A 16793-nucleotide genomic window follows, 5' to 3' on the forward strand; every position below is an offset into this window, starting at 1 on the left:
CTGTACTATGATTACGTGAGCATTAGGTGAAAAGTTTTTACATGTGTGCCTAATCATAACATCTTTTAATATATACATATAAATAAATATTGCATGCATCAAGTAGTGACCGTTTCTTTTCAGAAAATATCCACACATAAAAAAATGAAAAACAAAATATTTATTACCTATGCTTTTCAGTTACATTAAAATGACAACATGTTCCAGAATCATTCAACATGCAGAAATATCTATTGGAAAAATTATGTCTTGACAATGTGCTTGAAATGAATGTTGGCAAAATCTCAATGCTAAACTGGAATGTAACAGCAAAGTGGTTGCTGGTCGGACCCTTTTAAAAACGCAGCATATGAGAAGAACCGGTTACACACAATCTGTGGTAAATCACAGAGTTCGCAGATACATTTTCAAAGAGTTTCATTAAATATATGTACACATCAATTTCACAATAAGGCAATCCATACAAACCACTTCACACTGGAAAGACACATTGGTCCACATTAGCAGCATGGTACATCATACAATGTTTAATGTTATAGACACTAAATAATAAAATAAACAACCACCAAAGAAGCTGTCAATCACAGAGACTAGAACAGGTAAACCATAGTAACGTACAGTGCGTTTCAAAATTAAGGCCCCCCTTCAACTTACGCTTATCAAAGCATCTCCTCTGAAAACTGTCTATATTATTTTGTCAAGGCCTCTGTGTTATAGAAAAAAAGCTTGAGGTAAAGCCAAAAAAACAATCTCGTTAAGAGATATTTTACTGGTTCAACAACTACACTATGGAGCACATTATTGCAATACAAGTGATCGAGTCAAAGGTAATTTCATATTTTACTGTTATTCGTTTACTGAACACCATAAAAATTGACACAAAGTTCAAGTTGTTATTGCGCAAATGCAACATTAACAGCAAAACCCACCCGTAAGAACTAGTTTGTAGAGTGGATACACAACAGCCAGTCTCAGATATGGAATACAGGTCAAAATGGAAGTGTGTTGCTTTTGTCGGTGCAGCAGTTATCATTTTTTAATTAATTTTTTACTTGTGTTGCTGTTAACACCACATTACAGGTTGTTTCAGCAGCTCATCATTTCATTTGCCCTGACAGAACTCCCCTGATACTTCAGTCAGCCTTAACCGGGTGCCTATCGGTCAACCCAACGCATCTGGAACCAAACGGTCACAAGAAACACCAAAACACTGCTCAGGAAGCTCCTGGTGTGATGGACTCCGTAGGTTGAGTGTGGGCGCTGAGAGGACCGTTAGTTGTAGCCGAACAGACCCACGGGGAGGTACTTGACGTGTGTGGGCCACTGAGCCGACAGCTGGAAGAACTTCACATCGTTCCACTCCAAGCCATCTACGGACACTGAAAGACAAACTTATCTGTTTAGACTGGTTCCTTGTAAGTTGACCTATATAGAGTAATTTCAGTCTTTCTACTTCCCTTCACAGCAAATAAACATTACAATATAAATGATCATTTATAATATAAAATAATATAAATATAATACATACAATGCTAAATGATTTTACATATCAGCTGACTATCAAATTGTTGTCAAATTTCCTGACATAGATAGGTAATGGTATAGGAATGTCACTCTACCTCTCAGGCTAGTCTGCTGTTGTTTGGCTGAGCATATAAGTCTGGTGATGCCTTCGATAACTTGGCTCTTGGACTCAATGTCTCTCTCCTTTGGCTTCTTCCCAAGAAATATGGTGGGGACTGTGGACATCAAGCATATGTTAACAGAGAGGACGACTGCAACATTTTCTAAAGGACAGTGGGCATCAGTGATGCATTAAAAATCAGTAATGACAATACATTTATCTCCGCCAAAATGTGAAATGGGCGTTTAAGTACTATAAACTTTAGTGTGACAAAATGGAACTAATTACTATAGTGATTCAAATTGCTCCCATTATTAAGTTCCACTCAGTTGGGCAGAGGTCTCCTGGAACATTCGTTCATTCACCTTTCTTGTTCTTCTCCTTGGTCACCACAGTCATGGCCATGGTGTTGGCCAGGTGCTGGAGCTCAGCCGAGGAGGAGGAGGAGGAGGAGGAGGAGGAGGAGCCTGGCAGTCGGCTGACCTGCAACGAGCGGAGGGCTCTCTTCAGGGTGTTCTTGCAGGTGGCCTCACGCCGTTCGCCATCCTTTCGCTTCTCCGGCCCTGCGGCAGCCCAGTAGTCCACCTGCAGGCCGATGGAGTCCACCCCATGGGCCATGATGGGGCTCCTGAGGCGAAGAGCAAGCACAGCCATTAGCACACTCAGTAGCACACTCAGTAGCACACTCAGTAGCGCACACTCAGTAGCGCACACTCAGTAGCGCACACTCAGTAGCGCACTCAGTAGCGCACTCAGTAGCGCACACTCAGTAGCGCACTCTGTAGCGCACACTGTAGCGCACACTCACATTTGCACACACATTACCGCACACACACATTTGCACACACATTAGCACACACACACATTTGCACACACATTAGCGCGCACACACACACACATTAGCACACACACACACACATTAGCGCACACACACACACAGTAGCACACACGCACACACACACTACAGCAAACTCTGTAGCACACACATTACAGCATACACATTAGCACACACACACTACAGCAGACACAGTAGCAGTAACACACGCAGTAGCAGTAACACACAGACAGTAGCAGTAACACACACACAGTAGCAGTAACCTCAGAAGAAATCACAACACTATTTCAGTTTGATTTGCGCACAACCATTTGCAATTAATTCTTCCTCACCCCGTAACAGCCAATCCGCTGAGAGAAGGCGAAGTGGGCGGGGTTATAGCATCTTTCATTGGCCCGCTGACTGATCCATGCGCGGGGGGAGAGGTGGAGGGCACAGCCAAGTTAACAGATGAGCTTTCCTCCAAATCTCCACCTGAAGAGTACAGAAACACAACACAGGCAGATCTGAAACCATGTTTTAATCATACACAGGTTCATACATAGGTTAAGGCCTTATAACCAGTATAGTATAACGTATTGATTTTATTAAGGTACAAATATAAACATCGTACCTGCAAACACTGGACTAGGCTCAACAAGCCCAACCTTCACTATCTGTTTTAAAGATAAACCAGTTCATGTTAGACACCACTTTAAGCATTCACAGACATACAGTACATTTCCACTACATCAATCCCAGCTTCTTATCTAACATAAATAACAACTCAGTCAGAACTATTCTATTGTACTTACACCAACAAAAGGCACAAACTTCTGGCAGGAATCCTCTTCATGTCTAAAAAACAATAAAAAATATATATATATATATTATACACATAAGTAGCATGAGACAATCCTCAAGCAGAATGGGTGACTTTAATACTGACTGCTTACTCGATCAATAAATTAGTAAATTACAAATCAATACATTTGTATAGTCTAATCAGCCCAGTGAATAAGCACAGCTGCGGGGGGGGGGGGGGGGTCCACTCACGTGCTGGGCTTGCAGGTGAGCATGGCCTCTGCAATGGGGAGCTGGTGGGTGACGCAGGCTCCGCTGATGTACTGACTAATCCTGCCCACCACATCCACACACTCCACATCTGCACGACACAGTCGGTCACACAAAGGCATGACACACATGGATGCTTGCACGCGATTACAATTAGTGCTGTCTTTATCTTGGCGGTGTATCCATTGTGAAAACATAAGGAAATGCTGCCTGACTCACATTTAAAAGGCATGACAGAACTAAATGCAAAAAAAAACAAGTTAAATGAAAATGCATGGAAAAAATATTATTTTACTTTTTAAAATATTAGATACTTTATTAATCCCTTGGAAATTGGGACTCTGCATTTAAGCAATCTGTTGGCAGTGAACACACACACACACACACACACAAACACACACACACAAACACACACACATGCGCGCACGCACACACACTAGGAGCGGTCTGGATTTTTTCCCTCCCAGGCCAGGGAGTCAAACCGGCGACCTTTCCATCACAAGCTCACATCTCTAACCTTTAGGCCACGTCTGCCCACAAAGCAAGCCACAGCAAAAAGAACATGGCGGTGGTCATGACTCTCTCCCTCTCCTCCTCGTTTCCTTTCCCTCCCCTCCCCCCTCCTTCTTCTTGTTCTTCTTCTTCTTCTTCTTCTTCTAGCTCTCTACTGCGCCAGCCTCAGGCACATGTCCACCCTTTTTCAGTTGAGTTTTGCTCAAGGTTTCTTCCTGTTAACAAGGAGTTTCTCCTTGCCACCATCGATTAAGTGCCCGCTCTAGGGGCGTCTGTAACAGTTAGGCTCAGTGAAGCGCCTAGAGACAATCCCAATTGTTTAAATAAATAAAATAGAATTGAATTGAACGGAACTGCACTGATTTGAATGACACTGAATGGTGGGGAGAGCGTACCTGTGAGGGGGGGCTCTGGGCGGCTGAACAGCTCCCGCCAGATGGAGTCCTGGAAGGCGGAGCTGTAGCGGTTATCTAGGGAGGCCAGGTGCTTGGCCACGGGGTGGGAGCCTGTGTGTGTGGGGGTGGGAACATTAACAGCATCAGTCTGTTTGGTTCTACAGATAACACGGCAGCAGTACTGATGATAAGCTGTTGTTTTTCAAAGGGTAACATGTACTAGAAAAGTATCCATCAGTGTGACAGGAAATCAGGCCAACTTAGGTCACATTAACACATCTTTCAGAAACAAAAAAACCTGAGTAGATAGGCTGTTTGGTTGTGGATATTGCCAGAACCAGCGCATGTCAACGTACCCAGAGGAACCACCAGGATCCTGACGTGACCCAGCCAGTGGGAGGTTTTACTGGCCAGCTCAGAGACAAAGAACCGCAGGATGGCCCCCAGGTAGCTCTGCCCTCCCACTGCCACCACCTTCACTGGCTTGGGCATGGTGGCGTTACAGTTACAGCTACAGAGAGTAAGGCCAGAGAGCAGAGAAGGGCATTAAGGATTAACACAGTAACGTTCAGACAGAAATCCTCTGTAGTTGTGGACACACAAAGAAGAACTTTACTTAACTAAAGCAACTACTACATTACACATAATGAAATGAATAATCTTCCACTAGTAACTGGCATGGTCATGTATGCTCTTAACCATAAGTGTTCATATTAGAGCATTCAAACATGTTCAGAGCAGTGTGTGTGTGTGTGTGTGTGTGTGTTACTGGCTGCACTCACAACTTCTGAATGCGGCTGAGAAGTGCCGAGAGGGCAGCCTGGATCTCAGACGTGGAGCAGGTGCTCACCACTGCCTGATCCTGTGCCTGCAGGGCTTCAGCTACATACTGCAGACACAACAAAGCAACAATGTCCCCCACACTCACAAACAGTCAGTTAAACTCACATAACTCACATTTGCCAACACAGACCACCACTTAGACGCTCAATCCATCACGGAGGAGGAACAGAGAAGGACAACTCTGCTCCCGGCATGTAAAGCAGGGAGATAACCCTGTCTGTTTGCATATAGAATGACCGTACAGCGAAAGAATAACAGTGGAGGTGGAGAATATGATGAGGTCAGACAGAGAGGAAAGAGGCTGGTAAGAGTAATACCTGTCCTTGCCAGTCAGTGCCATTGACCAGGATCAAGCTCTCTGGCAGGTCATTATCTGATAGCAGGATCTGGTTCAGCTGGTCGTAAACAATCTTCCTCGGCATCTGTAAACAAATCTGTGTTTAACATCAAGAGGTGTTATATTACCTTGCCCCCCCTTGACAAAATGGAAGGAAATGCTTAACAGTACTGTGTACTAGTACTAACCCTAACCCATGACAACACATTCACTACAGTGACAAGCTGAGGCTCTGGCCTTTCGCCTTAATGTCTTGGCATGAGATATGGGGGAGAGATATGGGAGAGAGATATGGGAGATGGCAAGAGATATGGGAGATGGCAAGAGATATGGGAGATGGCATGAGATATGGGAGATGGCATGAGATATGGGGGAGAGATATGGGAGATGGCAAGAGATATGGGAGATGGCATAACTAAAGGGTGGTGCATAGTGAGACAAACTCATGGTGATTGCAGGCGGGAGCCGTCTCCAGGCAGACTCAAATGGCAAGCTAGTGTCACTGAGAAGCAACGGCAAAAAAAGAAAACAGAGGCTCGACAATGTGTGTCAGACCTCCCCACGTCACCCCCCCAACTAAAGTAAACTTTTAGTGGCTGATGGCCATGACGGAAGAGAGAGAACATCAAATAAACAGTTGGAGTAGCCACATTAGTCATTAACTGAGTCATGCACATCCACCACAGTAGCTAGGGGAGTTACATAAGGCGACTTACTGCCCACTCTTCTCCACTGGCAACATAAGAGCGCATTCACCCCGCACCACCACCCACACCAACACTAATCCCAGAGAGCCCTGCTGAGGCTGAGGCGGAGGCAGTGGCTGTGCTCACTGAGAACAGCCTGAGGCTGCACTGATTCAGCACGTCTCCTACCAAGGCACAGACTCCGCAGGGATGAAAAAGAAAATAGAAAATCGCAGTATGGTAACCCTGCGACCTAATTTTCCAACAAGTGATTTCCCCCACTCTCCAAGATTTAAAGGCACAATCTGTGAAAAGTTGCTGATATTTCATCACACCCCTCCCCTCCTGACATAATGTGTTCATCAGCTGGGATTGTTTATGGCTCGGTCCGAGCCACTATGTTAGTTTCCCACTTACAGAGTCAAGACTGTGTACGAACACCAGAATTTGTTTATGCACACACACACAGATTGGACAGCTAAAGGACCAGGAGGAGAAATTAAATTAATTTGACAAAAAGTCTATAAAATTGGATTACAATCCCAGAGTCTATCTTTAAAAATCTTTTACAGTTCACATTATTGGAGATTTACTCTCAAAGCAATGGTGGTCAAACTGCACACTACCACCACCACCACACCCCTCCTCACTAGCACGTACTGCGCAGAGCTCCCGAGGTTCACGTGAGATCACGTGTGTCGCAGGCTGCACCTGTGGCGTGAGGTTGAGGTCCGGTGACCTCTCGCTGTCCGAGCTGTTGGTGCGCTCGCTCAGGGGCTTGGACAGCTGCCGCTCGCGCATGGGCGTCCCACGCTTCTGCCTGGGGGTGCGCTCCCCATCCAGCCTGGGGGTCAGGAGCACAGAGCATGCGTAAGGAGGAGCCAAGCTGACGACACACTGGGTCACATAACAACAGGTGCGTCCGTATCAGCCTCAGTACCACTGTTGTTTATCACGGAGCCTGGGCACATGGATGGGAGGCTGTGTTTACATGTGTGGGAGGGAATCTGAATCTGCTGCATCGGTCAGCTGTCAGCTGCAACACCAACATAATCATGCATTGTGAATAAGTGTGTGTGTGCACGCTGGGTGATATGTGTGTGCTTGCTTCACTGACCTGGGAGAAGGCATGCTCTGATTCTTCTGAGGAGTCCGAGGCCTTTCAGCCACAGACACAGTTATGCAGGGGGTGACATCCCCCACAGCCTCCAGCTCTGTAAGCTCCTAAGTGAGAAGAACAGACACAGAGACAGATAGAAAAGTGGAGAGAGAGAGAAAGAAAGCAACAGAAGAGACACAGTGAGTAGCCTAGCATAGAATAATACTGTAGCTGGTCTGACTGGAGGTTTCCCTCACCTGGGTGTCGGACTCTGAAGCGTCGTCCAGGTGTCCGCTGCTGGAGCGCTTCATTCTGGAATGGTCCATCTGCCAAAAAGGGTTCGAAGTTACAACCCCTCTACACACATCAAGCTACTTCAATGATTTCACAGGAGAAAAGCTTTAGAAAAATAGAGATGGCACATTGGAGATGCAAAGAATATATGCAGAATCACAAACTCGTAAAAATGATCTGCTAGCCTGTCTACTATTTGTCTCTCTTTAAACTTGAAAATGGCTGATTCTAAACCTTTCATAGTAAAACCTTTTCTTCTCAACCCTTTCCTCTGTCCTGTGTACTCACTGTGCTCAGGGTGTCTCTGCCATGGGAGCATCTGCTGTTCAGGCTGCCAAACTCCGTCTGGGAACTGGACTGGGACATGCCCTCAAAGAAAGGTCTGCAGACGACAGCAGAAAAGAGTTTCATACATAAGAGAGAAACAGAGAAAGTGTATGTATGCATGTGTGTCTACGTATGTGAGTGAGGGGAAGGTGTGTGTGTGTGTGTGAGACCTGAGTTTTGGTTTGGGTGTGCTGATGATGCTGTCTGTGTGTGTGTGTGTGTGTGTGTGTGACCTGAGTTTTGGTTTGGGGGTGCTGATGATGCGGTCTGTGTGTGTGTGTGTGTGTGTGTGTGTGTGTGTGTGTGTGTGTGTGTGTGTGTGTGTGTGTGTGTGTGTGTGTGTGTGTGTGTGTGTGTGCGTGTGTGTGCGTGTGTGTGCGTGTGTGTGTGTGTGTGTGTGCGCGTGTGTGTGTGTGTGTGTGAGAGACCTGAGTTTTGGTTTGGGTGTGCTGATGATGCTGTGTGTGTGTGTGCGCGTGTGTGTGTGTGTGTGTGAGACCTGAGTTTTGGTTTGGGTGTGCTGATGATGCTGTGTGTGTGTGTGTGTGTGTGTGTGTGTGTGTGTGTGTGTGTTTGTGTGTGTACCTGAGTTTGGGTTTGGGTGTGCTGATGATGCTATCTGTATCCTCCATCTCTGGGCCACTGTCACTGGGGTTGTAGAGCTCCAGACTGTCATAGAGCTCGTCCAGATCCTCCTCCACATCCTGGATCTGCTCCTGGGACACGTGCTCCAGACCGAAGCCCACCTGAGGCCAGAGGAGAGGAGAGCAGGGGTGTCACATCCTCGGTTTAAATCCAGCATATAGGATACAGAACAACTGCTCAATCCGTGGACATCAGGATCAAAAGCACAAGTCATTTACATTCTTCAGTTTAAAACGAGATTCAGTAACGATCATCTTCCCCTAAAAGCTGGAGAGGGCTTCAAGGCAGGGGGAACACCGGCAAGAGAGAGAGAGAAAAGTATTTTTATGGTCGAGATTATTTACCTCATCGAACACCCTGAACCTTTTCAGCAAGGACACAAACTTCTGCTTGATGTTGGGCTGCTGAGAAAAAATTGACAGTAAGCAGAATGAAAACCATCCAACAATTTATGCCCACAGGATGCTGTAAAACAAATCTCATCAATACATTAGAACACACAGTAGCAGGCAGGAAAAAGACAGGAAGTCGAGTCATTTAAACAAGCCAGTATTGAAAAAAAAACAAAAAAAACATGCAGCTACGGTAGAATCTTAGAAAGAACACAACACATCCTGACAGTTATAAATACTGACAAGCCAGTCACAGACATCACCACTCTCAGGGCACCAGGTTCAGTGCGGGGGGGTGGGGGATGCCTAGAGGGGACAGTGATGTGTCTGGTGCAGAGGGGAAAAGGGAAGAGCATGTCTACTTCCCAATCTGCCACGAAAAAAACGCTGTGGTGAATGAGGAAGCAGCATGAAGTACTTATGACTTCCCTTCATAGAACGCAGCCTCCAGGTTAACCCTATGGAGCCATACCTCTTCCAAACATTGGCACTTCATTCAATAGCAGAGAGACATTAGAGGTCATGAGAAGTGCAGAGTGGGGTCAGAGCCACCGTAGGCTGTGCTGCACCTGGCCATAGAAAGCCAAGGCTAAAGGGACGAGGTTCTCCAGCCAAAACGCTAAAGAGAAGTTAACCCTCACTGATCTTAAAGGATTCCATGAACCCCATGTGCTGCACACTTAGCATTAGCAGTAGGATGGGATGGGATGATGGGAATCACAGATCACAGCCTGGAGGCGGAGAGAACGGCCAGGAGACTACAAACATGGCCCTGCTTATCCAGGAGACTACAAACATGGCCCTGCTTATCCAGGAGACTACAAACATGGCCCTGCTTATCCAGGCTCGTCCCCACCACCATGCCCACATGCCCCACCTGCATTGCAATGTGAGGCTCCAAGAGGCACCGCTCATCAAAACCCCCTACTGAACACATAGGAAAAGATTGTAGCACTCCAGCCCATTAGTACTGGCCATCCATTACCCATCATCCATTGCAGCAATAACCTTGAGAGACAGGGCTGTAACCAGACTATGGGACCTTACGTTTGCCCGGGTGATGGATGCAGCCGTGGTCAGTTTGCGTCGTGGCTTCTTCTTTCTCACCTCATCGTCATCGTCAAACGGGTACTGCCACAGAAGACAAAGACACGCTTCAAAATCAACCCTTCAAATAGTCCGCTGTCCGAACCTGACCAAACACTCAAATGTCTCACAGCCAGGTCACAGATTAATGCTGATGATTAATGCTTCATGTCCACATCCACAGCCTTGTGTGCACCCCGCTGTCCGAACCTGGAGAGGGTCATCGCTGCCTTCCTGTTCTGACGAGTCGCTCTCCTCCTCCTCCTCCGAGTAGTCAATGTCTGGTGAGCGGTCTGGTGTTAGCAGTGCAGCGGTAGAGACAACAGGCATGGAGAGTATTGTCAACATCAGGGATGTTGTTTACTAAACAGGAGTTGATAGGCTGAATGGATTATATAAAGCCAGTTCTGAGGCCATTCCATATTAAAATAGGGACTTCGTCAGATCATATATGCGTATATAAAAGACAATAATTTAATTCTTGCTTTAAAGGAAACTACTTAAAGTCTTAAACTATACTTACTTATACAGCTCTTGACAGCCTAACCTAGACTAGCCTTGCTCTTGGCCTACCTGACAGCTTGGCCTTCGGAACCTCGTGGTCGATAGGTTGACTAGACAGAGAGTACACCCGGATCTCAGCCACGGGCAAAGCGGTGTCCTTCGCCGTGGTGTGCATGTCCAAAACACGAGCCCCTTCAGAGGGGTGCTGCATCACCTGAGGCAGAGGCAGGTACGGTTAGACCGGAGTCCGACTTCCTGTCAACACTGAACAAAACTGTTTCGTCTGACTGGGTGACCAACTTACCTCTGCCATGTTGATGAGGCCCAGGGCTAGTGTCTTATAACCTAAAATTGTGCGGTTCTTGTACCTCTTCCGCCGCTGCAGCATTATCTGGAGTCGATTTGCATCCCTCTTCAGGAAATGAGGATACTGGGGAAGAATAAGGCAGTTTAAAGGCAAGGTCCGCGATTCTGGCGAAAGGTTGTTGATGTTTGAGCTTAACAGCCAATGAAATTACACCCCTCGCTTCTGTGCTCCAGAAGCAACATGTTGATTGGCTGGAATTGTTAATGGCTATGTTTGTTTCCCAATTACAGCGCCAGGACTGTGTGTAAGCACAGCACAGTTCTTCTTAGCACTCACACAGAACGAACAGCTGGAGGACCGGGAGGAGCAGTTTGCTGAATTTGAAGATTAGAATTGCAGCTTGTTCCTTTAAAGGTAGCTACAGTGTGTAGTTTTTAGTGGCATCTATTAGTAGAAATGGAATATTCATAATTATGTTTTCATTAGTGTTTCATTACCTGTTACTAAGAATCATTGTGTTTACATTAGCTTAGAATGAGCCCTTTGTATCTACATAGGGAGCGGGTCCTCTTCCACCCCATGTTGCACCACCATGTTTCTAAAGGACAAACCAAAACCCTGGCTCGAGATAGGGCTTTTCACGTTGTTGTGGCATTTGACTGCCACCATAAGTACTCGGACGCGCTTGTAAAAAGACAATTCTATTGCTTTGGCAGTATATAGATAAAATTGAATTGAATTGAATTGAATTGAATTGAATTGAATTGAATTAAAGGGAAAGGTATTTAGCTGGCTGCAATTCAGCAACCTCACCACTAGATGCCTCTAAAAACTACACACTGTACCTAAAAGTGAAAGAATTGAGAGGCACTTTTGTTCTGCACAGTCCAAATTAATTTAAAGTTTGAGCCATGGTATTACCAGTTTGAATACGAACACTAGATATATACTACCTGTATGCGAATACTAGATATATACTACCTGTATGCGAATACTAGATCTATACTACCTGCAAGGAGCGAATACTAGATCTATACTACCTGCAAGGAGCGAATACTAGATATATACTACCTGCAAGGAGCGAATACTAGATATATACTACCTGCAAGGAGAAAGTCAGCTGTAGATCTGTCTCCGTCAGACCGGCTGAAGACAACAGGATTTCATTGGAGCGCAGAATTCGTTTTGAACCCTGAAAAGATACAGTGTATGGTTGTTCAGAGCAGTCAGTTAGGGATACCAAGTTACTGTATATCTGAATATATATTGAGATGAAGCTCTTAACAGATACCTGCTTTATACAGAATATGGCACGGATTATTCAGATAGGTGACAAATATAATTGACCTGGTTCTTGGGATGTCATTAGCATGTAACATAAATAAATTCATTGAAAAAAAACTGTTGCTTAACCTGGAGTTTGACAGCAATAACGACTGATGTGAGATCTCGGTCCAGCTCTTTCAACATCACAAGCTTCTTCAGAGTGAGGCTGAAGAGCCTGAGGGAGAAAAGGTGAGTGAGGCGAGAGAGAGATCATATCAGAGGAGCTTCCATTATTTAGCAGCTCCAAACCTCATGTAGGAAAAAATCAATGCAGTGCGAATCCCTAGTCTAAACTATCTGTATGAATCATCCAACCTAGCTAGTCTTTTATTGTTTATCAATGGTTTCAATCAGTTTACAATAGTAAAACAACGTTTGGGGCTCCAAAAGAACCTAAATGTCAAACATTGTGGAATGTTTAATGAAGATTGTATCGTATATGATAATTCAGCTGTCGGGCATAACTCTGAACCAGAACACTGTCAGAGCCATGGTCTGTGGTAAAACAGGAAATATCACCCTAGAAGTCAGGGACAATATGTCAGGGGGAACTGTTGGAGTTGCAGCCAAAGGAATCCCATTAAGGATATTAGATAAGAGACATCAATCTAACACTGAGTGAACAACTGAATCTGTATCTGTAAGACCTAGCCAAGCTTGGCTGTGAAGGTCATGGCATATGGCTGGCTGGCACATCATGAAGATGGAGTATCTATCTACACATAAAGCTGAATGATATAAAGGACACGTGGAGGTGCAAACTAACACTTAAATTGTTAAACTTAATCTATCTTTAATCAATATGTCGGTATCAACATGTGATAACACAACCCAATCCTACTTGAAGCACTCCATTTTGTGGATATACACGCATGCCATTCAGCTCCCTCTCTGCCTCTGAGATCAAGAAATACTTCTGATCATATTTACTATCCAATCTTATGGAAAATTACATCAAGATAATCAAAACCAGATTCAAATTGCATCTCATAAAGCTTAGCGTCCTTAAACCATCCTCCATCAAACCAACCAAAATATCAGAAACACAAACCTGCAAAAAACGGCTTTAACTTTGAAGTATCTAACCCACAATTGCCAAGCACATACGCAGGCCATTTTTATTAATTTGAATGCTAATTAGAAGCACATTTCTGCTTCAGGGGTTTAACCAGCAGCATGTCACTAATATACTAGTACTAACAAAGATCCAAAGAGGCGAAATAGATGGGGCACAAATTGCAGTGTTGGTTAGAAAATTGTCGAACTATTTAAGGTGGAAAGGGGAACCGTTTCAGAATTTATGAGAACCTATGCCTGACACTGAAACACAGAACTGCCAAAAATTGGTGGTGGAAAATCAGAGTTCTCTGACAGGGACAGATGGACACCTGATGGGATTGTTTTAAAAAAAGCTTCTCTAAACTCTTAATTCTGTAAACATTAACACAGATTGGACCAATTTGGACCATCTGAACCAGTCCCCATTCAAAACAGAGCGTCATGAGCTTCACAAAGCTGGGTCAATGGAAGGGTCACCACTTGGAAACCGTTTTGAAACCAAGGCGAATGCACAAAAACACAAAACTTGGAAACCCCCCCAGCATTGGACACAGTAATTAACTTTCGAGGAACCATTTCAGTAAACCAGTTCAGCAGATTTGTAAGCACTGCTTCCTCATGTGGTCCCCATGTCCCAACACACCCGCACCTCCTGACCACTAATGCCTTCCACGGCCTGTACAATCACAAGATCTAAACCAGTTCATTCTTCTGGAGTGCAGAGTGTGAACCAGATGACCACCTCCCCCATTGCTCAAAGAATAAGAACTGCCTGACTGTTCAGAGATTGGATGACAGCATTCCTTGAAGAATGAAAATGTTTTGAAGGCAAAGGATGAGCCTACTCATTATTTCTTACTAGATACAGAGTTTTTGTTGGCGTTTCCAATATTGAGTCAACCCTCTGTAGGCATCAAATACGGCTAAGTAATCCTAACCTCACTACCATGTAACACAAGGATAGATATGACCTGCAGAACGGAGAGTGCCCTGGCTTTCAAAGGCAGTCCTGGCTGCAGGTCAGAGTAAATAGATTTGATCAGACTCTAAGGCCACTTATGGTTGGAGATTCACTTATGTGTCCATTCTGCCCCATCATAGGGTAACACTAGGAAGATAAGGTCTGGAGGGGGAGGTCGTAGGCCAGCTGGTAATAAGATTAGGATTTGTGCAAGCAATTTTGGCTTCACCTTTTTCAAAAAGAAGTGATGTTCTCAGTTATATAAGCTGGTCTTGATTACATTTGCTTGCGAAAAGCATGTATAATATACCAATGTTAGCAGGTTTCTACAAGAAATGGTAAGAATTGTAAACTACATTTGGAATACTTTTCATCTTGTCCTGGCAACACACTTTCCTTGCACTACACATGAAACAATTGAACAGCTGTGCATTCCACCAGTACCCAAATATTGGCACTATTTACATTCAAAAGTTCTGTGCACACTTAACAGTTAAAGGTGATTAATGAAGGCATCTCCGTAAGGCCAAAATCATCCCCTTCATATAACACCTTATTAGCAATCATACAAAATGAATAAACTATAAATAAATAGAAACGTATAAATTATGCCTGACCTATCACCTGTCAAATCACAGCTGTATTCCATGGATAATCATAGGCTACCATCTTTGACGCACCTTGACTAAAAGTACATGAATAGGCAGTTGGAAACAGCGTTGAGTTCTAACAGCGTTGTAAATCATTTTAGCTTCAGCAAACAACCATCCAGCTAAAAGAGAAAATCGCTGATTGGTTTTAGAAATGCAGATAGTTTTAATGAGCAAAGGACGCAAAGGAAAGACTCCGAAAAACAGGCTACAACGTGATGTGGATTAGCTTTCATACTGTTGCAGTGTAACATTGTTGACATGCCGCAAGCTTGTGGCGGCTTTCTCAGCACGTCTACTTGCGTCTGCTAAATCTTACCTGGGTACACAGTTGGGAGAAGACCGGTCTACTTCCCAGGTAGCAAAAAGGTTCATATGCACCGGCCGACTAGAAGACATTGTGACTGGCTTGAACGGTTGCAGGTGTGGACCTGGAGCCGCTCCACTCCGCTGGAGCCCTCCTTTCTCCGACATTGCGAGGATTTTGCCGTGGAGATGAGGTGACTATTCAGATGGTCCCTTAACCATTCAGGCACCCCCCAAGGAGAGCAGGCAATACAGAGCACGTCTCATAGGTTACCCGATCGATTCATCCATAGACAACCACCAGCATTTCCCCACCACTGCCAACAGCCGCTGTTCGTCACTACATCATAGTCAGTGCGCACCTCCTCAGACGTATCTTCCGATACTTGGATTCCGCAGACAACAGCAGGGATTTTCCACCGACCCGACAAGTTGAACGTTTCTCACAGCAGGAAGCGGAAATTTGCTCTTGAGCACGCCAAGATAGTTACGCCTCCTGTTAAAGATGCACAACGTGCTGTTTTGTGACAGCGCTGTAGCTACTATGCTGCGCTCTCTGCCTGTCTCTCACTCTCACACATATATACACTGCACTGGGGTGTGTGTGTGTGTGTGTGTGTGTGTGTGTGTGAGGGGGGGGGGGGGGTGGTGGTAAGGTTGGTTTGAAATGTATCAGCACAGAAATTAGTCATAATGAAACCTCTTTCAAACTTTACTCGCCTTCATGTTGGCAACGATACAAATTGTCGTTTTGTTTGTAGTTAATTGATGTCCATGCTACATCTGCAAATTAATCAAACAGGTTGGTTCTGACATACGAACCTCCGTCGTTCCCTATAAGCCCAATCACCGCCCACGCACATCTATAATCGTAACACTGGGTTTTGAGTATGGCCACCCACGCTGCAGTCATTTCACTAGCCTATGGTACACAGAGTAGCGCCAAAATGAAGGAATAGCCACTGAAGTATACTCTTTCACAGTATACGCTGTTGTGATGTATTTGTCTCGGGATAAGTGACGTTACTAGATTATTGAATCAGTGATTTAAGGAACCAAATATTTATTATAAGGACGTCAACTGACTCGACACTAAACTAAAAAGATGCAAAGATCATAGGTGCAAAGATCATATGATTTCGAAACTACAGCTTTTCAGGTTTGTTTTCCTGACTTTCTTTGACCTCATCAGCTGAGAACCTGTCTGTGGTTATCATGTGATTGTCACAAACAACAGGCTCTTTGATATGCAGAAGCTGAACAGTGAAATTGTATTTATAAATATGTGTTTGTGCAAGCGCGCGCGAGTGATCGGGTTCTGTATGCAAGAAAACTTTATTTATTTGGTGGGTGCTGGTATGACTGATATTCTCTCTCGGCTGTAACAGACAACCATGCTGAGTAACTGGTTTTGGCCACAGACGTGGCAGGTTTGCTAAATACCTGTAATCGTTATGGCGCTCTAAGAATATCAGGTGACTGACTTACATTCCTATCTCACTACTGCCGCCTAGTGAGAAGTTTTATGAAGCAGTGACTATTTATGGAACG

At 44.8% G+C, this 16793-nt stretch overlaps 2 protein-coding genes across 7 annotated transcripts in view; one reads left to right on the top strand and one right to left on the bottom strand.

The window, feature by feature from the left end:
• LOC105900316 (pecanex 3) overlaps positions 1–2543 on the top strand; it is a 33880-nt gene extending 31337 nt beyond the window's left edge. For both annotated transcript variants that reach the window (XR_004164146.2, XR_006152539.1), the window contains exon 37: positions 2528–2543. The gene's annotated coding sequence lies outside the window, so the exon portion shown is untranslated. The remainder of the gene's footprint in view (positions 1–2527) is intronic.
• On the bottom strand, positions 146–15842 carry pacs1a (phosphofurin acidic cluster sorting protein 1a). Of its 5 annotated transcripts, none has more exons than XM_031572082.2 (24): positions 15256–15842; positions 12354–12441; positions 12043–12132; positions 10938–11063; positions 10703–10847; positions 10340–10410; positions 10091–10174; positions 8996–9055; positions 8592–8752; positions 7968–8061; positions 7643–7711; positions 7404–7510; positions 6998–7130; positions 5581–5685; positions 5203–5309; positions 4777–4931; positions 4421–4531; positions 3495–3603; positions 3254–3296; positions 3073–3115; positions 2792–2933; positions 1990–2252; positions 1620–1739; positions 146–1379 (listed from the first exon to the last, which is right to left on the bottom strand). In XM_031572082.2, exons 1-24 carry the CDS (start codon positions 15408–15410, stop codon positions 1273–1275), a joined length of 2688 nt encoding a protein of 895 aa, XP_031427942.1. In that variant the 5' UTR covers positions 15411–15842; the 3' UTR covers positions 146–1272. The 5 variants fall into 5 exon arrangements, with proteins under 5 accessions (XP_031427942.1, XP_031427940.1, XP_031427941.1 ...); XM_031572080.2 differs by having other exon boundaries at positions 6947–7130; XM_031572081.2 differs by having other exon boundaries at positions 10340–10422.
• Positions 15843–16793: the final 951 nt, after the last annotated feature.

The sequence above is a fragment of the Clupea harengus genome, chromosome 8 (genome assembly GCF_900700415.2).
Source record: "Clupea harengus chromosome 8, Ch_v2.0.2, whole genome shotgun sequence".
Taxonomy (NCBI): domain Eukaryota; kingdom Metazoa; phylum Chordata; class Actinopteri; order Clupeiformes; family Clupeidae; genus Clupea; species Clupea harengus.